General features: G+C 39.9%; 2 protein-coding genes across 7 annotated transcripts in view; both read left to right on the top strand.

Annotated features, from left to right (window-relative positions):
• The window catches only part of trappc11 (trafficking protein particle complex subunit 11), a 35199-nt gene extending 26415 nt beyond the window's left edge, over positions 1-8784 (top strand). For all 3 annotated transcript variants that reach the window (XM_084353662.1, XM_084353661.1, XM_084353663.1), the window contains exons 19-30: positions 684-809; positions 905-1095; positions 1227-1375; positions 2112-2233; positions 2481-2600; positions 3328-3393; positions 3693-3849; positions 6684-6795; positions 6879-6970; positions 7171-7304; positions 8102-8269; positions 8382-8784. In XM_084353662.1, coding sequence (XP_084209788.1) covers positions 684-809; positions 905-1095; positions 1227-1375; positions 2112-2233; positions 2481-2600; positions 3328-3393; positions 3693-3849; positions 6684-6795; positions 6879-6970; positions 7171-7304; positions 8102-8269; positions 8382-8426 — 1482 coding nt within the window. In that variant the 3' untranslated portion in view covers positions 8427-8784. The remainder of the gene's footprint in view (positions 1-683; positions 810-904; positions 1096-1226; positions 1376-2111; positions 2234-2480; positions 2601-3327; positions 3394-3692; positions 3850-6683; positions 6796-6878; positions 6971-7170; positions 7305-8101; positions 8270-8381) is intronic.
• A 5176-nt stretch (positions 8785-13960) lies between these two features.
• spdl1 (spindle apparatus coiled-coil protein 1) overlaps positions 13961-23915 on the top strand; it is a 50775-nt gene continuing 40820 nt past the window's right edge. Inside the window, exons 1-3 of one of the 4 annotated variants that reach the window (XM_084352559.1) lie at positions 13961-14043; positions 16016-16177; positions 16417-16590. In XM_084352559.1, the coding sequence (XP_084208685.1) occupies positions 16016-16177; positions 16417-16590 (336 nt within the window). In that variant the 5' untranslated portion in view covers positions 13961-14043. Of the gene's footprint in view, positions 14044-14143; positions 14250-14447; positions 14813-16015; positions 16178-16416; positions 16591-23915 lie in introns of those variants that run through there. The other 3 variants (XM_084352557.1, XM_084352560.1, XM_084352558.1) reach the window with 3 other exon arrangements.

Raw genomic sequence — 23915 nt, 5'->3', positions numbered from 1 at the left:
GACGACGCAAAAATAATATAACATTAGTTTCTAAAGTTGTAAGAATGCATCCTCTCTTTTCCGCTTATATGCTTTTATGTTTTAATTGACCTGTAGCTATATGAAGCTTCCATAGGGCAACTGTACGGCTACCTGTAAGATGAAACGCAGCGCTCTCCACTCCTCCTCCTCCTCCTCCTCTCCTTCCCTTCCCTTTCCTCCTCCTCTCCTCTCTTAAAAAAAAATAAACTTCTGCTAGATGAATATAGGGGAAACACTGAAGTATTAATGAAAAGAATTACAAATAACCAGTGGCGGTGGTAACAGTTGTCACTGGAGTCTATCGACGTACAATATATGTGACTCTAATAACAGGTCCAACTCTGATTCACAACTGTTGTGTTCCATGTTGTAGAACTAGCATTTATATTCTAACAGTGTGGTTTTTAGGGTGTTAACAAATAAGGGCGAAGCAGCAGTTTCAGTGAGAGCTAAAGGACAACTGTTGGAATATTTTTTAAATTCCTATTTTGAATTTCTAATATTATTTTGGAAATTTGCAGGTAGGAGTTAATTGCACTTGACTCGACACAAATATCCCAACCAGTCCTGTGACCAAACCTTCAAACCAAAGGTTATCTCTTTCTGAAAATGACAAAACTATTATGTGTTTGTGTGTTTTCTATTTATGTGTGTGCTTGCAGGAGTACAACCAGTGGTGTGTGGTGGAATCTTCAGATCACAGGAATATGAGCCTTTTGCCAGGAAAAACCAAGTTCTACAACTTCAGCTTTGTAGCAAAAACTGAAGACGTTGGCAAGAAGATTGAGGTGGGGTGTGTGTCTGTGTGCCTGTCTCTGCATGTGTGAAAGACCAAGAGAATGATTGTTACTGACTGTGTGTGTTGCTGGATATGCTCATTTAGATGACAGGTGTTGAACTGATGCTGGGCAATGAAGGCCGCTGTGTATTTTTGAGCTGGAGAGGGGCGGGTGGAGATGCAGCCTCTGCCCATGAAGCCTTGCAGGCTGGCAGGTCATCACGTCGATGGGGGCGCTGCATGGAGGCACGTCAAGAGCCAGACTGGGACAGCCTGAGCATGCAGCACAGTACCATGTAATTTTTTCAGACTCAACACAATCCTAGTGGTTCTAGAAATGTTCTGACATTATCTGTCAGTGTCTTCAGTATTAGATATTATCCACACTGCATCGACAGAAATATTTGTTTGTTTGTTGTTTGTATAGGATCATCTCCAGAGTCCCGCAGATCTCTGTTCAGCTGGGCCACCAGCCTCCTGCACTCAACAATGAAATGTACTGCATCAGCCTCACCATCCAATCACAGGAGCAGGGCATGGCAAAGGACGTCAAACTGACAGCTGGCCTAAAACCAGGTACACTGATGTCACTGTAACTACAACTAGTTGATTTTATATTTCTGTTTGTGTACAGATCAAACACCTGAGATACAACACTTTAATTTGTGAGCTTTAGGTGGTGGTAGGTCTATGTTTTTTATTTTGTACAGAGCCAGACCAGCTGTTTACTTCTGTTGTCAGTCTTTATGCTAAGCTCGGCTAACCATGTCTTGATTTCAGCTCTGTACTTAACAGACATGAGAGTGAGTCCTCTATCTGGGATAGCAGATAAATAGGCTTCAGTTAGAATCATTTGGAATGGAAAACTGCTGTTATTTCAAATGTATGATAAACATCAGTGTATAGTTAATATACTGCCCTCGTTAAGGTGTAAAAACCTCAATTAGACACTTAGCCAAACTCCTTCCACAAAAGACATGAGAGTCAGGATATAGCCTTCTAGCTCTGAATATTTATTTCAGACTCAAGGTGCATTAGGTTGGGGAAATGGAGTGAAAAGGCGATGCTTTCCATAGCAAAACAATAAGATGGCAACAGATGAACGCCCTGTGCTCTGTAGGGCTGAATCTAACCTCCAGGGCCCAAATGCAATGTTTGTGTTCCTGTCCAGACAGGAAGTTGCATCATAGGACTGTACCATTAAACAGAAACACTATAGGGGGGTTCTCTGAACTAAAACTAAGGAACATAAATGCCTAAAAGTCAGAACAGTTAATAATGGTTTTGCGTTTGTCCTTATTGGTCTGTCCAGGCCAGGATGCCAATCTAAGCCAGACCACACATGTGACACTGGATGGCTCAAAGGTTTGTGACGACGCTGCACCTGCCCTGCTCCCTGATGTCCCTCTAGGAGATCTGAAACCAGGAGAAAAGGTACACATACACTGGGAAAGAAGTGTTTTAGATTTCCATAGAAATTCACGTAACACATTTTCTGCATTGTAACTTCCATAAATACTCACCTGCCATTATTAGCTTCCCCACTGTGAAAAGTAGTAATACCTGTGTGTGTGTGTGTGTGTGTGTGTGTGTGTGTGTGTGTGTGTGTGTGTGTGTGTGTGTGTGTGTGTGTGTGTGTGTGTGTGTGTGTGTGTGTGTGTGTGTGTGTGTGTGTGTGTAGTTGGAGAAATGTGTATATGTGAAATGTGTATCAACTGGTCCAAGGGTCTTCCTGTTCCATGTGGCCTACAGCATTGATATCACAGTGGAAGGACGACAGATTGTCTGCAAATGTCATAAGGTAAAGACCGGCTCTACTCTGCACAGCTAACAATTAGCCATCTGTCTGTGTATGTCAGGGGTGGCCAAGCTTTTTCTCTTGGAGGGCCAAAACTAAAACTTGATGATGGACCACGGGCCTAAAGCAAGCACCTATTGTGCCTGTACTAAGATGTTAACATTTTAGCAGGATACTTTTTCAAGTTCCTTAATTTTTTTTAACTTGCCTCTCTGGCAAGTGAAAAAGTACAGGCTTCCATATTAGGATCCCAAGGTTCCTTTACTGACTGGCTTCCTGCGCAAAGAATAATTCTGCTGTCATGGGTCACTGTTGTGCTCAGATTACATAAAAAATAATAATTAGGGATCCTACATAGATGGTAAATGGACTTGTATTTCTACAGTGTTGTTCCAGTCTACTGACTGCTCAAAGGGCTTTACAACACTGATCAAACTCACCCATTCACACACACATTCATACACTGATGGCCAAGGCTGCCATGGCAAGATGCCATCTTAGGTGCCTATTTAAACCCTCACAAAAAATAAAACGACATTAACAGCTATTGATATTATGATTTTATTTTCATTAATGTTACAACATTTTTTAGAAACATTCAGCCAGCCAAATCGAACCCTACAGCATGTCATCTACTGCCACAGGTCCCACTCTGGGCAGCCCTGGTCTATGTTAAAGGAGTTCTTGTTTATAATCTGGTTGACTCCTCTCTTGTTCTGTTGTCTTCCAGGATGAGACCGTTACCATTGAGACAGTGGTCCCGTTTGAGGTGTCTGTCAAGTTTTTGTCCACCAAGGTCTGTAGTTGATATTTTGTTTTATTTATGAACAAAGCAAGTGTACTAGTTGGCAATTAAGTTTTTGCATAGTGCAGGTTGTTGCTTAATGCCAGTGTTTATGGTGTTGCAAGGTATTCACTTGGCCCTTTGCAATGGTATTAAATAGAAAGAACTGTATCTTTTACTAGTATTTTATCAGTGTTCTTCAGTGGGAGCTGACAGAAAGAAAGAGCAGATGGTATGTTTACATTGTTGGTTTACAGAGTGAGCTTTGAGTTTATGAAGGGGTATTATCTCCATTATTTGTGCATTTATAGTTTGAGCCATTGGACCGGTTAGTGGTGGACATCCCCTTCCTGTTGATGACAGACATCCTCTCATCATCTCCCTGGCCTCTTTTGCTGGCCTCGTCCTCTCTGCAACTGCTCGCTATGACCAGCAACACACCACAGCTTCAGTCACAGCTGCAGGAAGGTACCAGGCTAGTTCCTACTGTAATTTTAAAGGTCTTTTTATGGAAAGTAGGTGGTAAATAAAAAAGCAACATACTTGAAATGTCTTTAAAATTACCCCCAACCATAATAATAACCTGAAAATATATTGGAAAGTACTCCAGCATGATTTAATAATAATGATCTGCTATTGTCCAGTAAGCAGTTAATACATGGTAATTCCTTTCATACATTTGCAGGAAACTAGTTTATGTCCAACTGCCCCTCAGCAGGCCACTAAATTGAAGTGAGTTGTTGCATCTTAATTTACAACTAGTTTCCGTCTAACTTCTGTAGGTCAGTAAATTGAAGTACATTTTTTTAACATTTACATTTTCATCAATTTTTATCGTTGGCCATGATTCATTGCTAATTGTGCGAGCGCGAGACAAGGAGAGCTTAATTGTTTATTATGTGAATTGGTAAAAATTCAATTGTCTATAGTTAAATGATGTACTGTAAGATGTTGAGAATTTTGGGAGTAGTTTCAAATAAATTTCAATTTAGCATGAAATTTCCTGACCTGTACATTTTTTTAATTAATTAATTAATTTATTCCTTGTGCATCTACAGAAACTTGATACAATACATTTTAGAAAAGAAGAAAAGAAAATCAAAACATAACCAAAAAAAAGACGGGTTGCCGTCTTAACCTTGTTATCAAATCAAGTACTGTATTGAAGGTATAAGATAAATGAGACCAATTCATTCATACTTGTACGTATATTGATAACTACACACCTATGCAAATACATACCCTTACTGTATGCACTCACAGATATAAATAAATGCATGCATATATCTACACACACCTACATATATTTACTAATACTGTAGATATATGGATATGGGTTTACGCAAACAAAGAAAAGGAAAAGTATTAAAGAAATAATTGGTTTTCATCCATTAGGCCTTATTGACTTCAAAGTGTCAAACCTGATTCCAACCTGCATGTACGCCTTACCCATCATAAGGATAATGTTGTTCAAATATTTCCGCTTCGTCCCGTAAATCAAATCAAAATCAAATCAAATTTTATTTGTATAGCCCAAATTCACAAATCACAGTTTGCCTCAGAGGGCTTTACAATCTGTACAGAGACGACACCCTCTGTCCTTCGACCCTCGATTCGAGTGAGGAAAAACTTGCCCCAAAAAAAATCACCAAACATTATGGTTAAAGGACAGATGTAAAAGCTTGAATGAATTCACTTTTTTCCAGTACTTCAATCCAGAATAGTGCTACTTCTTTAAAACACTCAAATAAATGAAAGTCTAACTCATCTTCCTCCTCACAAAATCTACATAAAACACACTGTTGAATGCCTCATTTATGAATCATCTGCCTCATCATTAAGTAGCTATAAATTAACTTGATTTGAGACATTCTTGTGGTGACATTAAGAGTAGTTTTGTAGATATTTGTAAAAACTTCGCCCCATGGGATACATTATCTAACAAATCCTCCCATTTTGATTGAATAGCCACTGGCACAGCAGATATTTTGTTGACATGCATGCTAAACTGATATATGTGCTTGTTTTTTTTTTAATTGCTCATCCGTGCGCTATCCCTAATGCAAGGACAGCATGTTTGTTTTGTACGTAGTAATTTATTTTTCCAGATTTGTGGTATAGCTGCACAGAGTTGATTGTATGCACAATTGTCACAACCATTGCCATACTTTTCTCTGGTTATCTCAGTTAGAAGAGATAATTTTGCCACCACTGTTTAAAAGATCATTTATAAACAGTATTCCCTTTTCATGCATTGACTCAATGAACAAAGGACTGTCCTATATGTGTATGTTTCTCTTAAACTATAACACATGGCTCTGGATTATATTACTAGATTCAGGTTGATGATATTGTAAATGAAACCAGCTGGCTGTAACATCTTCCTAAAATCCCCAAAAAGTTGGAATGGAGTTAACTGAAGCTATGGATAAAGTTGTTTCAGGAAGCGAGGATGAGCAAACATTATTAACTTTGTTGAAAACCATTGTGGATTTGAAATAAATGTAGGTATAACGGAAGCCTTGTCAGGCTTACCGTCCCATTAAAAGCTAAATACCTTTTGTTCATATATTTTGAGCAATTCTTTTCCTGGTGTGGGTAATGCCATGAGAATATAGATAAACTGAGGTATTACCAACGACTTCATTACTGCTATTTTTCCACTTAAGGGTAAATAAGTCCCTCTGTCACTTTTAATTTCCTATCAACTATTTGTAGCATTTTTGTCAAAGTTTTCTCTTGTAATATGTGCCAGATTACAACAGAGCTCAAAGTTTGTGCCTTTCAAAAATGATTTGTAACACAGTATATTTATCATAATAAGGTTTGTGTCTAGAAATAATAGAGATGTTTTAAAAGGTCTTCAATTAATCCTGAAAGAGAAACAACCTTTGGTTTTATTTGAAACCAAACTTTATTTCATTAAATTAGTAGCGTAAAGGCAGCAGGAAGAGTAGCGTCTATTATTTATACTGCATACTGTCCTGATAAATCAAATAACAGGTGCATCTCAAAAGAATATCATGATTTTTTTTTCTGTGATTTAATTAAAAAAGTGAAACTTTAAAATATTCGAGATTCATTACACATAAAGTGCAATGTTTCAAGCCTTTTTTGTTTAAATTTTGATGATTGTGGCTTACAGCTAATGAATGATCAAAAATATCTCATAAAAAAAGGATTTATAATGCTGTGTGTGTGTGTGTGTGTGTGTGTGTGTGTGTGTGTGTGTGTGTGTGTGTGTGTGTGTGTGTGTGTGTGTGCGCGCGTACGTGCGTACGTGCGTGTGGGGGTGACATCAGTGGTTCTGCAGACAGGCGAATGTGCCAGTGAGTGTTTCTGTCTCCGGTGTCCACCACAGACCAACAGCAATAGCACTGTAGCTACAGGACAGTACCTGATATCATGGAGGAGGTATGTACATACACACATACTCATGTTGCTAGGTGATCATTGGGTTTGAACCAGCTTGCAAAGCTCTTAACTCTGTTGTACAGACAGTCCTCCAGTGCAGACAGTCCTCTCATCCAAACTACAGTCACTCTACCTCATGTCATCCTGGAGTCTGTCCCCCTTTACATCCATGCTGGTTAGTCAAGTAAATAAACACATCACATGCACTGTACACATTATAACACATGGCACTTTGTGTAAATGTCTCTGAAGCTACACTTGTGACTTTGCACATATTTTAATTGTTTCTTTTCCTTTCAATAATTTATTTCCTGATGAATTTGACTTCTAACAATCAGCTCTGTTATATGTTTATATGTCTTTGTTTCGGTGTAGAGTTACCATCATTTGGGCGAGTCAGAGAGTCTCTCTCAGTTCGTTACCATATAGAGAACAGAACAGCTCTGGTGCAGGAGGTGGAGATGGCTGTTGAACCTTCTGATGCCTTCATGTTCTCTGGACTCAAACAGGTATCACTTGGCTCACTTTTAAATCTTGCAAGTTGAGTTCTTATAGTTCTCTCCTCACAAAATCAGTTAAGTATTCAGCCTTAACTGTGGAAATAAATGCTTGCTAGCATTTCCCTGTAAGTAAACATTTCCACCATCATCTTACTGCAACAACTAACATCTCGCTAGATTTCTGATTGAGAGACTTGTGTTTCTGGTTACAAAAAGGTTTTTATTATTTAAGAAAAAGCTCTGTGGTAAAGAGGAATAGTTTTTGTAATGTTGTCAGATGCCTTAGCCGATCAGTAGCAAACAGGCGGTCGTGGTCCGTATGTTATTGCAGTACTCAGACTGGCCTAAAACAAGCAAACCAGATACAAAAAATGTGTGTCTTTATTTTTCATTGAATGCTGGCAATTTATTTAGTTGTATGCTAAATATGTGTGTATATCTATTTTATGGTTAAACACATTGTGTAGAAAGGATGTGCTCATGTTTGAGAATATGCGCTGGACAGATTACTGTACTGTATAAATGTGTCAGAAGTCCAAGGCCACTTTCACTAACTAAAACTATATCATTAAGCACTCACTTATCAGGCCCAATCAGGACGAGCCTAATTGGAGGCCAGAGACTAGTTACAGGCTTTGAATTGTATTGAAGTTTTGATACCAATACTTTTTAACCTGCATGACCTTCATGCTCAGAACTCAGAACTGTGTGTGTGTGTGTGTGTGTGTGTGTGTGTGTGTGTGTGTGTGTGTGTGTGTGTGTGTGTGTGTGTGTGTGTGTGTGTGTGTGTGTGCGTGTGCGTGCAGGTGCGCCTGCGTATCCTTCCTGGCTCAGAGCAGCAGATGCTGTATAACTATTACCCACTGATGGCTGGTTACCAAACACTACCACAGCTCAACATTAGCCTGCCCCGCTGCCCAACCACCAACACACACACACTGAGACGCTTCCTGCCCCAACGCATCTTTGTCAAGGTAACAAAGTCTTGGAAATTTGTATACACCACTGAGTTAGCAGTCATTGGTATCTGAGTGTGAAGATATTAATAATACTAATAATAATAATTTTCCTTTTCTTTCTCCTCAGCCTCAGGGTCGACAGCTGGATGATGCCTCCATTGCTGCAGCATGAGGAGAACACTCAAACTATTTACTGTAAATATGAAAACAAGGCAACATTATGTAGGTTGTTTTAGAATTACGATTCCTCGTGGATGACATTATTAACACTATTTGTTCAACATTGTTGTGTAAAAACACAGCAGGAGAGGTATCTGTTGACCAAACATGAGAAGACATTTGTGTCCAGTGTTGCTGTTCAGAGTGAATGAGATAACAGAATGAGCATGAATAAACTGATACACTGATGCTCATTTAACAGTGAAAATCATAGATTAATCTGATGTGAACTATATGGATGTCTGGGTATAGTTTAAGACATGAAAATTGAATGTGATGAAACTTTCATTAAATTGAAGTGATGTAAACTAGTTGTGCTGTGCATGTTATACAAAAACTGATGACAGTGTTTATGTATTTCATTTCCACTGGTCATGTGACAGAATGTAGACATTTCGCCCACAATCCTTTGAATCACAGAAATTTAGAAGCCACATATTGTTGGGAAGAAGAGATGGGCAGATTAACCAGAGCCACAAAGCTAGGTTCAACCCTGTGTAGTCGTTGTGTCATTGCGTCAGAGGTTGTGTCAGATGAAGAAAACCATGTGACTGGTGACATCTGAGGCTTCAAACATCACTGGTCCTTCACCAAGGGCTTCATTAAGTTTGAGAGTTGTGAAGGGTTTGTGGCTTAACTATCCAAGAAATAACTAATAATTTTGAGCATTTACACTAAAAATGTATAATCAATGACTAATTTTCACCTAAATAATAATGTAATAAAAGAAATAGGAAAATTTAATAAAGATCACATCACTTCTACTATCACTTTTGCAAGTCTCCAACATGCTCCAACGGCTTGGGTTGCAGGTCGAAAAACGCAAAATGTACCAGTCAATGATTACACATTATCTGCTGTGAACTTTCCATGTGTACTGTTATGTATTTTTTTTTTTTTTATCAATTTCATCCAATTTACAAAAATAAATGAGAAGAATAATTTTTCAGTTATACATAAGGAATAGCCTTACCAGCACTGAAATTTAGATCGGTGCACAAACAGTAATCAAACAATCATGATATGCATAATATACAGTGGCTATATATGTCTGGTGTCCGGAAAGGCAGGCATGTGGGCAGTATTGCACAAGCCACAGGGACAGAAGGCCCTCCTTGTATTTTCAACGGGCGCATGTCACCCAAATATCAGACAAAGAAAAGTTTGCCTGTATTTCAAACAGAGCGCAAAGTTAGACCGATACAAGCAGAGGCATAAGACATTAATATCTGAGGCTTTAAAGCAAGTTTAAACAAAAGACGATTATATTCAGTACTCGCCGTCATGTGTGTGTGTGTGTGTGTGTGTGTGTGTGTGTGTGTGTGTGTGTGTGTGTGTGTGTGTGTGTGTGTGTGTGTGTGTGTGTGTGTGTGTGTGTGTGTGTGTGTGTGTGTGTGTGTGTACGTACATATATATCGGTGTATGACGTGACATGGCAGTTTTGCTGTCTTCAGTGTCAAACATGTATAAATAAAAAATATATTTGTCAAAAAACCTTCTCAATATTGTGTAGAAAACTATGCTTTATGTGAACATACTCAACATTAAACCAGTTCATCGCTCATTTTTTCAGAATTTTCAACCAAACATAGCAAAACTCATATGGTGTGACTGTCCGGCACTTGTTTCTCAAAGTAAGAACTTGAATAAAGCTAAGAAAAATAAATGCAAAAATTCTCAAAAAAATACAGAAAAAAATACGTCTATTTGTGAGCCTACTCTTTTCAAAGTCCAAGCATAATGTTTTGAGTCAGTTCTGATCAAAAAGAATTTGTCACACAAATCAAAATCATATGGTGTGACACTATTTTGGGATATTTCAATGGCAACTGTTTTGACACCCTTGGGAATGAGAGGTTCTTCTTCAGCAAGGTTGTTCAGTACTATCAATACCAGACCATGACAGGTTTCTGAGGTGAGTTATCATTTATATATTTTCAATAAATCAGATTTTGTTGGCACTCTGACAAAAGTCCCACTTCCGGATGTCTTTTGGTGTGACACATTTTTCATAGAAATGCAAAAGATTTTTTTTTTTTTTGTCATAATTACATGTAAATCTATGTTGCTTTGTTATAGCTGGCATCTTGTCAGCAAGTTAATGTGTAGCTACAAGACTCAAGGTTGTGCTAAGTGCAGAAAACATAATATGGTGTGACACTTCATCATATGGTGTGACATGTCTGCCTGTCATGCCATATGATTTTGATTGTCACACCATATCATACGAATTTCAATTTCCTGCAGATATAACAATAAATAAAGTTCAATGTATGTTTTGTCCTTTTAAACATTTGTTTGGGTCCATCATCACATAAAAGTTGTAATTATCCACAATAGATTGTGTTTAGTTTAGTTTAGTTTTATTCAGTGATACAGATTTCTAGTTTATCAGACAGACACAGCAGAGCCCTTCACAGAAACCTTAGAATGCTGTTTAAGTCTAAACAATGTTTTGTCTTCGTCTTAAACCATACATTCCCTTTTCTTTTGTCAGCTTGAGGCAAATAATGACAAGTGCAGAGAGGACAAAAAGATACAGGGAGAGACTGAACTCTTGACCCTGCAAGGAGAGAGGAGTTGCTGAGTCAAAGAAAAGAAAAGTAAACGACAACTGTGTTTCCATTCGCTGACCAATAGGAAGGTCTGAGGGAGGGTTTTAGAGGGTGCCTTCATTGTTGATTCAAAACGCCTTGGGGCAGATTTCTTGAAGCCTGGCAATACATCATATCTAAAATATCATTGGACTAGAACACTGTAGGCAGTGCAACTAAGAGGAACGCAGTTATGAATTGCAGAGAGTAGACTATGGGGAATTATTTGATGTATTGATTAATAAATAAACATATTTATTGAAATTAAATGTATTTACTGATGATGTCCAGGCCAGCAAACAAGCCTTGCTGGCCCAGTTGGCCCACAACTGTTAAAATGTTCACACTATTCTGTTTCTCTGTTAACAGATATCAAGAAAAGAAACAGAAAGGGGAGATACCTTAATTTAGTATCAAGAGTCTCCCACTGTCAAGACGAGAAAAGCTGAGGGAGATATGGAGAAATTCTCATTCAAAATACAGAACCAAAAGGAGAAATTTAAATGAATTACTGAACATGACTCCCCCAGATAACTCCATCTATGATGGAGACATCCAGGTAGACCCAGGTCCGTGTCCAGTCTCACGTCCAGTCCCAGGTCCAGTCTGAGGTCCTACATCGCCACCACCAAGCCCACACACTGAAGAGATAAAGAAGCTGAAGACATCATTAAGGAGACTGAAGGATCAGAACAAAAAACTCCAGAGAAAAGACAGCGAAGAAAAGAAGAGGGCTGAGAAATATAGGAAACAACGTGTGAGGCAAAACGTAACAAAATTAACAGTCAGCGGAAAAATACTACTTGCCACCCAGGAAAAAGTTAATAAATGAGAAAAAGGCTCAAGTGGAATCCTTCCTGCTGTTAGATGAAAATAGCACCGTGCTTCCTGGGAAGAAGGACACAGTAGGCAGGAAAGAGAAAAGACAAAGTGCTGACTTCCTCACTAAAGGACCTTCATAAGGCCTACGTGCAAAAATGTGAACAAAAGCACCAGCTGTCCTACAGACAGTTCATAATGTATAAACCTTTTTACGTCACAGAGGCTAGGTTCAGCGACTGCAACACGTGTGCCTGCTGGGAACATGCAAACATCTCTCTCCTAATTGATGCTCTTTCAAGCAGAGGCTTGATCACGACAAAAAGCCTGTCAGCACTGCTGTCAGGTATCACATGTAATACTGAAAATGCAAAATGCATGCAACGTGTGTGCACAATGTGCTGTTATGATGAGCCCAACCTGCAGGACCACAACCCAGCTGACACTGCAACATGGGAGCAGTGGGAGAAGCAGGATGTTGTAGTGGGAGAGAGAAGCTACAAGAACTGGGTGAAGAAAAAGAAGAGGGGGACAGTAGGAGAGCTAACTGATGTGTTCAACCAGAGGCTCAATGCGATTGCAAGTCATCAGTTAAACTGGCTTCATCAAGTGAAACAGTTCAGTTGATGAAGCCAACTCACTGCAGACAATCGTGTCACTGACATATAAATCTTTTCTTTTGAAGCTCTTCTACTCAGGTGCTGTATGCATGTGCCCAATCAAGTGCATCAATTGGAGAGGCCCAAGCTGAGGATGCAGACACCAGTTCAGATGAAGAAGGATACACAAAAGGACAGTTTGTCTTAATTAAGTATGAGGGAAAACCATATATGGGACAGATTGTTGACTTAAGTATGGAGGGGCTGCAGGTAAACTGCATGAAACAACTTGGAGACAAAAATGGTTTTGTCTGGCCAAATAGGCGAGACTGCATTTACTATCAAGATCAGGAAGTTGTTTGTGGCATATCACAACCTCAGCAAGGCAGTCGGTGTGCTACTCTCTCCAAATTTGACTGGCTTATGTACAATGAAGTCTAGATGATTTGATGTATTTATTCATCCACTCAGCCACCCTGTACGAAGATGGGTGCTGTTCTTTCTGAGGTCAATAATACAGATTGCTTACCATGGTTCATATCATTAGTCATGGTTCATACTTTATAAAAAATGTTTGTTTTACTTGTTTACTTGTATCAAATCAATTTATACAATTTGAATATTACCTTCCAGCAGTTATGAGTGGTTAAATATTTCCTGCCATATGAGTGATCAGTACTCACCAATAGGTAGGTTAATACATGGTTTGCTTTGACACATGGCGACATGATCATTGACACATGTGACACTATATCATGTGGTGTGACATTCCAAATTGTGAAAATAACATACCTTTATTAATGATAAAACGTGAAAATGTTCATGGAATACATAGAAAATAGTATGAGCAAGAGTTAAATATTTTTATAATTTTATAGCAAGGTTTGTCACAATAAATAGAAAATACATCGAAAGACTGACAACATAGGTCTCACATTGAGCAATGATTTAGAAAATAATACACAAATTTAATTAATTCTCACAAAACTATAATGGATCACAGTTTAGTTATGATAAAGGACTTTGATAAAGTGAGTAACTTAAGAAAGGTATAATCCATTTTCATTTTATATACAATTATTTTCATGTCACACCATATGACGGTTTTAGGCATTAATACAACAAAGTGTCACATAAATTCTGATTCCAATTGAAAATCTAAAAACAACATGTTTCTATAAAGATGAGTTAGTAGAACAAAAGTCAATCATTTGTATGCCTGTTATTTGAAGTTTTTGAAAAAACACTTTTCTGGTGTATGTCACTGACCCATATATATATATATAGATAGATAGATAGATAGATAGATAGATAGATAGATAAACCTCTTCATAAAGAATTCCCATAGGAGTTTTAGAAATGTATGGGAATCCTTAAGGATTTTATTGGAACCAGTAGAATAAAAATAGAGGATTCTATCGGAACAGTTAAAAATCCTTTAGCGTCCATAGGACGTTTCGATTCGGGAGCTCAAACATACACCGATCAGCCAACAATTAAAGGGACCATATTGATCATCTCTTTACAGTGTCGGGAAACCTTGGATTCGAGCATTCAGGTGAATGTAGCTTCTTTGACACATAGACATACGGGTATGTCTATGGTTTGACACGTACGTCTTTGCAGATTCCATGCTGTGCCTGCCTGACCAATCAGGACCTGCTCTCGTAGAGACGTAATATCGTGTCGCGATAGTTGATGGGATTGTGAATTTAAACTCTGGCGGGTTGAACGTTTACGCTGACTGTTGATCGGTGTCTAAAGGTAACCAAATGTGTTTATTTTATAGCAATTGTCGATGCCAATTCAAAGATTTGGTCTAGATTACTAAGTCGATTGCCTCGAGGTAATTTCTTTTGCGTGTTTTGTTTTATTAGAACCGAGTTGGGAGACTAACTTAACGTGTATGAGTTAGCTAACATTAGTTAGAACTGGTTCAACCTTCGTTAGATCGCTAACTACGCATTTCATCAGGCATAACGTTAACTGTCCTTTGTCGATCTGTTGCCGTTGTGTGTAGCTGAGTTTACATATACTAACGTCATCTATCAGGCAGCCGGTGCCCATTTAGCGTTACATGGGCAACGGTTATATTTCAGTGCTAATATCGGAACTCTTATTCAACGTCAACCCTTACCTTGCATTTGTGTGGTGCAGAACTGCAAATACGTCGACAAACTGCCACCAGGCTAAAATGGCAATGGTTTTAGAGATTATGTGTACAGAAAAAAATACTTGGAAGAAACACTTAATGTATATATAATGAGGTACCTAGATAAATAGGGACTATAAGTTATACACAGAAGAACCCAACACCACCACTGAAAGTAAGTCTTTAACTTGTCTGAGAAATAAGACTCACACAATAGCATTATACTAAACATTTAAATCTATTTCAGTGAGTTTCTCCTTATGACTCATCAGAACACACATTACTAAAAGAGTTAGTTATGTCATATAAACAACCCATCTCTCCAGAGGCCAGTTCCAGAATAATAACAATAATGTTATTACATTTTATTTTTAACATCTTTCTTAAAAAGTTACAAAGTGCTCAATAGTCAATAAAACTAGATAAGGGAGATAAAATAAAATAACTTGAAGAAAAACAATTAAAAAAACAACAACTTATAACTAAGCGATTACATTTTCAATCAATTTGAAATCTAGCAGGGAGAAAAGCACAGGGGTGATGTGATCATACCTATTTGTCTTGGTAATAAGTCGGGCAGCAGCGTACATTGGCAGGGCTCCTCCCAATGTCTCCCTCCAAGGACATTGCAATAATCAAACCAAGAATAGACAGAAGCGTTTCCAACTTTCTGTACATCAGCCAATGATAAACAATGACCTAATTATCAACAAGAACATTTTTTAAATTGGTAATCAATGCAGAGGTTGAAATCCAATATTACTCCAAGATTTCTACAGCAGCCTGTTTAGTGTTATTTGAAAGGCTGCCAAGATTAGCACCAACATAGGTGATTGTATTAAGGGGGCCAGACAGAATGACGTCAGACTTGACCTTGTTAAATTTAACATTTTTAGACCAGGATTTAATATGGGAGAGGCAAGAAGTGAGTTTGGCAATGGTGCTAGGATCTGTGGGTTTTAATGGCACAAATAACTGAGTGTTGTTGCCATAAAAGTGGTAGAGCACATCATGATACTTGATAACTTGGGCAGGAGGCAGCATGTATATGGAAAACGGAGGGGGGAGTCAGTTGAGGCCGTAGAATCACCAAGAGCAACAGAAAAAGTTCTGTTGGAGAGGTACGAATAAATTAAGCAAAGAGCTTGAGTCCTATCCAGGTCTCTAAGTGATTTAGGATGATACTTTGGTTGACTATATCAAAACAGAAGCAGATGTCTGGTCAATTCTATTCTTAAATATTGCAAATCCATTGAAATGTATCATTTGGAAGACAAACGCTGGGTCTCTGTGTTCCTGTGAACACACCACACCACTCCTGTGGTGCTGGAAGCATAAAGCAGGTTTTACAAACATCCCCTTTTTCTCTTATGTCCAGATGGCAGCAGAAGAGGACATTGAGCGGCTGAGGAGCCAGCTGAGGGAGAAGGATGAGCAGGTCCATCTGGCTGCCCAAGCTGGATTAGATCTCCTCAACCAGCAGATGGAACTGCAGAGCAGACTGGAGGAACAGAGAGTGGAGATGACCAACGCACTCGAGGTATGACACTGAGCCACATCACAAAAAAACACAAGCTCAAAATTCTGCCATTACCCCAATACAGATCTCACTGTCAGCAGTTTTCAGAGAGCCTATTTCTCTTGTAAAAAGTATTAAAACAGAGCTCTATGCTTATATTTGATTTAAGGGGCACTGTAGAGCCTTAGAAAGCTGTGTGAGTGACCAGGAAAAATGTTTCAAACTTGTCCGCCTGTCTTTGTGTGATGTGTGTGCCAAAGGTCCTCGAGCAAGACAAATACACCCTGCAGAAGGAAGTGGAGTTAAAGACTCGGATACTTCAGTCGCTGCAGTCAGACTACGACTGTGTGAAGAATCAGCAGAGACAGCAGCTTCAGGAACAAGAATCTGTGGAGAGGAGCCACAGCACAGCACTCAATGAGCTCAACAACAAGGTACAACAACCTGTTACAGTAGGAAAAGCACAGTGTTAACTAGGGCCCGACCTCGGCGAGCCGATTAAATCGGCCGATTATAGCCCGTTTGAGACTAATCGGTAATCGGCCAAAACTCGCCGATTGTCGCCGAAATTTTCAGAAATAAATTTGAAAAGATCCCCCGACATTAGGCTATTTATCCTGTAGAGGGCGCACCGACCTCATGACAAACTCATGAGGTCGGTGGAGAGTGGTCCGCCTCAACGGTAAATAAACAAGTTTGTTAAATAAACAATAAGTCAACAAGTTTCAATTCAACCCACTTCACGATGTTCCCCGCTGTGTTGGTCTCGATCACGCCGAGTTAACGTTTAAGCACTATGTAATATGCAAGCTAAAGTTAGAATTAGCCATCTGCTATTAGCCTTGCTACACATATTAGCCGTGCCAAGTAGGGGTGTGCAGAGCAGCCGATATTTGTATCTGTATTTGTATTTGTTGAGGGGGGAAAAGTATTTGTATTTGTATTTGTATTCGAGTAAAATTCGAAATAGGCGTAAAATTATTTATTTTTTTTAGTTACACTTCTAATTTTCGTTATAGTGTAAGTATTCTTTAATTATCCATTATAATAATTATGGATATGCAATATTGGTTGATGTTTTTCCATAAATCCAGCAATGAACATGTAACAAGGAATGTCATTGAAAAGAAAATAACATAACAGCCATTACCTCATCCATGGTTAAACCAACAACTAATAAAATATCATTGTGAACATTATGAACCCCACCACCACCCGTCCTTGTTGGAGGACATTGAACAGACAGAATAAAAACAAATAATACTTAAAAGAACTGTTCTTTCTAATGCACAGAGCTCCAAGAACTAAACTTGATCTGTAAATAATATGACATAGTAGCCTATAGCTAACGGTCATTATGCTTCTGGCCTCTGCCTGGTCTTTTTACTAAACTTAACCAACTCCTTTCTTCATTGCCTAAAACCCAACCAAAGCACCGAGCAAAGAATTTTTTTCTCCCCCGGTCTGCTGTCAGCAGGGTCGCCGGCTGCAGCCGCCTCGCGCCCGTGAAGTGGGCTCAAGCCGCGTTCAGCCGCGCTCGAGCGGAGCGGGGGAGAGAAACAATGTGTATTTCTTTTACTCTGTGGAAGATCTCCCAACGGAGTGAGGGACAAAGCAAGTGGGACAGATCTGCCCAGTCCCTGAGCAGCGCGCGTTTCACAGACAAGCCACAACGCAGAGTGTAAACAACGTCACCTGGTTCAGCAGCACCATGGACAGCTGCGGGGGCGGGGGGGTCGGAACAGCGGTGTTTTGACGCCCCCACCCCCGACTCCTGAACGTCACTCACTCACTCATCTGGGCATGTACTGCGGTCTCATGAGGAAACGTAGCTTTTTGATATGATGTTTTTCTTGTTCCCGAATACAAATATTTTTTAAAGTATTTGTTCGAAATAAGTATTTGTAAAAAACACGTTATTTGTGCCTTTCCGAATACCGTATTCGGGTTCGGCTCCACCCCTAGAACCAAGCTATGATTTGATGCTGTGATTTGATGAGTAGGAATTACAACTCGGGATGTAACATTAGACAGAAGTCCAGAGGGGTATTGCACAAAACCAAGATAAGGGATTAAGCCGGGATATGTTGGTTATCCTGGCTGAATTTAGCCTCAAGTCGGTTGCATAAAAGCAGGTCAAACTTAACCCGGCCAAGTTACTATGGTGATTTATTCTCTGCAGCTAGCCTGCTCCAGACCAGGCTAACAGCCAGGCTAAGATTAATCGTAGTGATTCACCTGTATTTCCACCGTCAATCCTGTGAGGAAGTAATGTGTTTTACAGCATGTCCATGGTCTTTCTAAGTATGTTACATCATTTGAATTATCCTGCATTAAAATATTACATATTGTCATTTCATTTAAATCTGTTGGCTGTTTGTAATTGCAACAGTCTTTTTATATTGATTCAAGTGGTAGTATTATTATTACTCAGGCCAAGTGTTATATTGCTATGCTAATGAAGACTGCTTGTCAAATGTTACCGTTTGCTGTGTGTGCATTTTGTTTAGCATTGGTGGTTATCTTTTAAATTCTACTGCACATTCATGAAAAAGGAAGGACACCACAATGTTTTCTAGTTGAATTTCTTTTTAATTTGGCAGTCCTCATTTGTCTTGGTTGCTGGGATCCTGGAATAGAGAGAGCAAAAGCAACAAAGATTAAAACACTGTATTGCAGTTATAGTTACTGTGTGCACTGAAATACTCACTTCTCTTTCTAGTTTCTGGATTTCCAGGTCCAGTTTCCTGAGTGTCCGGAATTTAATCTCAATTTTTTAATTTTTTTATTTTAACGTCCGCCAGCTCTATCTGTCTCTCCAGGTGCTTTGCTCAAAGTCTTCTGACAGTTTGTGAAGTCTGTAAAAGAAATGTCAATTAGTACAGCAGGATTTGTGCATAATGTAGATTTATTTTAGCCAATACTCACAATGTTACCAGGCTGCTTAGGAGACTGCAGCATCTGGGTCCTGTTACACATATATTTTCTATTAGCACCACATCACTGACTTCATATCCTTTATGGACTAAATAAGCAGGATATTTCCATAAAATTGACATACCTCAAGCCTTCTGGAGTCCAGTGACACAGTCTCCTCATCTGCAGAAGTGCATTCTGCAGCTGCAGATGTGCCTTCCCCCGTCCATATACATACATGTATTGAGAGAACTTGAATTAAGATTTCACAGGACATACCAAGCCTGTGATTTCAATACAATGTACTAAGCGGATCATCTTCTGGTGGCTCCAACAGTGTAAGCATGTTCCCAGACACTGCAAGAAAATCCAAATATAGTATAATATATTTATTTGATTGTGTTCCATGTGCAGTAGTACTGCAATATGTACCTTGTATGAAGCGGACAGTTTCTGTGGCTGGGACAGAGTCTGTGACTCTCCCTCCCTGGATCCCCTCCATCACTGGCCTCCCTTTATTTAAATATAGAGCCACCTCCTCTGCTGGGGTCATATCCTGGCTTGGTGGGCCGCCCCCTGTGCCAGTTCTGTGGGCTTTTTTTTAAACTGCTACAATCATACAGACATTCAACATGTCAGCATGAGACCTAATCTATTCACCTCATTTGTTCACTGTTATCTACTTTAAAGTCACTTACCAGCCTGCAAAATGTTCTTGTACTTAATTTTAACTTGCTGCCCGGTCCTTTTATGTCCAGACAAGTTTGTTCTTTATGAAGGATAGAAAGATAAAATAGATAAAAACGTAACATGAGAAAAATAGATTAAATGACACACATTGTGGATAATTGTTTGCACTTCATCATACTCTACATTTTCTGAGTAACATGCACCTCTACTTGCCACATTTAAAGTGTACAACAGTTGATTGGTGGACTTGAAAAGTAACTCCTTTAGTCCTTTAATTGTAGCCTAATTATGACAGTTCCAGTGGAGCACTGTTTATTAATTGTACAGTTTTGGACTATACGCATTAAGTCGGTCCGCTATTGTCTGCCAGGCTTTCTCTCTTTCTTTAATTATGGCATTATTGCCTTTTTTTCTTATGATATCTTTCACCTCTTCATAGAACTCCATCAGAAGCTGTTGTTCAGTGGCCGTGAAATACGAAGCGCGACTCTTATCCATGTTCCCATCTGTGATTCTGTGAGCGATCACGAGGTCTATTTAAGTATGCCGTGAACACGCACTTATCCCAACTATTTACACCTGGCTTGACATAGCTGCGCCTTTTCATCCTGGCTCGGCAAACGTGCAACCAATTAAGCCAGGATGCGCCGAGCAGACTAGGTCAAGCCGCGCTTGATCAATTATCCTGGATTTCTTTATTCTACTTTTGTGCAATACCCCTCTGGTTTCGATACACTACTCATGCAGGGCTGAAAAACAACAAATGTAAATGTGATGTCTTCGGTAATGTTTTTGGCCTAGCACATACCCAGTCACATCTTGTTCTTCTTCGTCCTGTTTTCTTCTCCTTTTTCTTCCTTTTCTTTTTCTTCTTTTTCTTTTTCTTTTTCTTCTTCTTCTGTTGTTTAATGGCCTTGGAAAACAACTTGGTGCATTACCACCACTAATACCCTTTCACACTTGACCAAAAACCCACTAACACCTGGCTTTTGTCCTCAATGTAAATGTATATCAGAATCAGAAATACTTTATTATCCATAGGGGAAATTGTTTGTGTTACAGCTGCTCCCATTCAAAATTTAGAATATGCAGAAATAATAATAATAGAAATAATAATAATAATGGTAGTAATAATAATATTAATAATAGTAATATCAATATCAACAAAAACAAAACAAAACCACAAGAAATGTACATGTATACAGAGCAATAATGCCACGCTCAGAGCGAGGAATTAAACAGTTTGATAGCCACAGTCAGGAATGATTTCCTGTGGCGCTCTGTGGTGCATCTTGGTGGGATCAGTCTAGTGCTGAATGTACTCCTGTGGCTGACCACCACATCATGGAGTGGATGAGAGCCATTGTCCAAGATGACATGTAACTTGGACAGCATCCTCCTCTCTGACACCACTGTCAGAGAGTCCAGCTCCACTCCCACAACATCACTGACCTTGCGGGTCAAGCTGTTCAACCTTTTTGCGTCCGCTACCCTCAGCCTGCTGCCCCAGCACACAACAGCATAGAGTATATAGCACTGGCCACCACAGACTCATAAAACATCCTGAGCATAGTCCAGCAGATGTTGAATGACCTCAGCCGTCTCAGAAAATAGAGAAGACTCTGTCCCTTCCTGTAGAGGGCGTTAGTGTTCTTAACCCAGTCCAGTTTATTATCAATGTGGACTCCCAGATACTTATAATCCTCCACAATGTCCACACTGACCCCCTGGATGGAAACAGAGGTCAACGGCACCTTGGTCCTCCTCAGGTCCACAACCAGTTCCTTGGTCTTTGTCACATTGAGTTGTTGATGGTTCCGCTCACACCATGTGACAAAGTTGTCCACAACAGTCCTGAGCTCATCCTCAGCACCGTCACTGATACACCCAACTACTGCTGAGTCATCTGAGAACTTCTGGAGATGACAGGTCTCTGTGCAGTAGTTGAAGTCCATGGTGTAGAGGGTGAAGAGGAAGGGAGAGAGGACAGTCCCCTGTGGGGCCCCGGTGTTGCTGACCACTCTATCTGATACAGTGTTGTAAGTGCACATACTGTGGTCTGCTAGTTAGATAGTCCATAATCCAGGTCACAAGGGGGGAATCCACCTGCATTGCTGTCAGCTTCTCACCCAGTAGAGCTGGACGGATGGTGTTGAATGCACTGGAGAAGTCAAAAAACATGACTCTCACATGAGTGATGCTCGCCGGCTTGTCCAGGTGGGCGTAGACACGGTTAAGCAGGTATATGGTGGCATCCTCAACTCCAAGTTTGGGCTGATAGGCGAACATAATATAAGTATATAATTGGCAATTACCCCTGTGTCAATTGACTCTGCAGTAGTCACAAGTGTTTATCGGCTCCAGCTCTGATGAAAACATAACACCCGGGTGCACACACTAATTCTTAAAAGGTAACCACCATTAGTGACTTTTGTGTCATTTACAGCCTTGTCAGCTGTCTGATTGGTACTGTGCATGTGCAGCTCTCAACAGATGAGAAAGACGTGAGTTGCTTCAAGCTTCCTGCAGTAGAAAGCTTCCTGCTGCTTTCTACTGTCCTCTGCTTTTTTGGTGCGTTCGTGATGGGGAAAAAAAAACTTGTTCTCTGACAATAGGAAAGGAGTCAATTACCTGTTTTTTGCAGGTTTACTAATTTAAAAAACAAGCATATACATTTGGTGTAAAAGTGATATCACTGGAGTGGATTGTGGATCACAATGGTCATACTCTCGCCAATTGACATATGGCCTCGCCACGGTGTGACAGTCAGACGTATCCTACATGCAATCATACTGAATGCACCAGACTGGTGGGTCAGTACCATGACGTCTCTAGATAAATTAAATGTGCCGTTACACCCCAAATTTTGACACAAAGGGCTTTAAAGCTTTAAAATGCCAAAATGAGCACCGTCACAGTTCAGCATCAGCATGTAAGACCAAAACAAACCGGCGTGTCAGCCACACCTCCTCTCTCCCTCCGCCGTGTGTGTGTGTGTGTGTGTGTGTGTGAGTGTGTGAGAGAGATATCTACAAAGTAATGTCAATTAATTAAGAATTTATGATGGAAAATAAGTGATTGTATATGCATTCACCCCCTTCAAGTCAGTATTTAGTAGCAATTAGCAATCACCGCACTGAGTCTGTGTGGATAGGTCACAATCAGGCCTGCACATCTGGACACTGCACTACTCCATTCTTCTTTGCAAAACTGCTCAAGCTCTTGTCAGGTTGTACGGTGATCGGACGTGAACAGTCCTTTTCAAGTCCAGCAACAAATTCTCTATTGGATCGAGATCTGGGCTTTGACTCGGCCACTCCAGAACATTCACCTTGTTATCTTTAAACCATTTCTGTGTAGCCTTCGCTGTATGCTTCAGGTCATTGTCTTGCTAAAAAATAAATCTTCTTCCAAGTCATAGTTCTCTTGCAGACTGAATCAGGTTGTCCTCCAGGATTTCCTTATGTTTGGCTGCATTCATTTTACCCTCTACCTTTACAAGTCTTCCACGGCCTGCTGCTGAGAAGCATCCCCTCAGCATGATGCTGCCACCATCATGCTTCACTTTAGGACGCTTCACATGTGAAGCGTTGTGCTGCGATGTGAAGCGTTTGGTGTCCGCCAAACATGGCTTCGAGACTTTACTAGCCAAAAAGCTCAATTATGGTCTCATCAGACCAAAGAACCTTCTTCCAGTTCACCTTGGAGTCTCACACATGCCTTTGGGTGAACTCCAGTCGAGATTTAATGAGCTTTCTTCAACAGTGGCTTTCACTTTGCCACTCTCCCATAAAGCTTTGAATGGTGAAGAACGCAGGCAACAGTTGTTGTATGCAGTCTCTCTCCCGTCTCAGCTGCTGAAGCTTTTAACTCCTCCAGAGTAGTCATAGTCTTGGTGGCCTCCCTCACTAGTCTCCTTGCACGGTCACTCAGTTTGTGAGGCAGGCCTTCCAGGCAGATTTGCACTAGAGCCCAACCGATTCATCTGCTGATTGATTTAATCGGCTGATAATCTGAGAATAATTGTTATCGGCCAAAAATTGGCCAATAGACACTGATGTTAAAACTTTTATTTTTTCCTAATAAAGTGCAGGGAATATGACCTGTTCTTACTTAGAAATTATGTCCTACCGCTATTTATCCAGTAGGGCGC

This window comes from Pagrus pagrus, assembly GCF_965226575.1.
Source record: "Pagrus pagrus genome assembly, chromosome: 5".
NCBI lineage: Eukaryota > Metazoa > Chordata > Actinopteri > Spariformes > Sparidae > Pagrus > Pagrus pagrus.
This window is presented reverse-complemented; position numbering and strand designations above follow the sequence as displayed.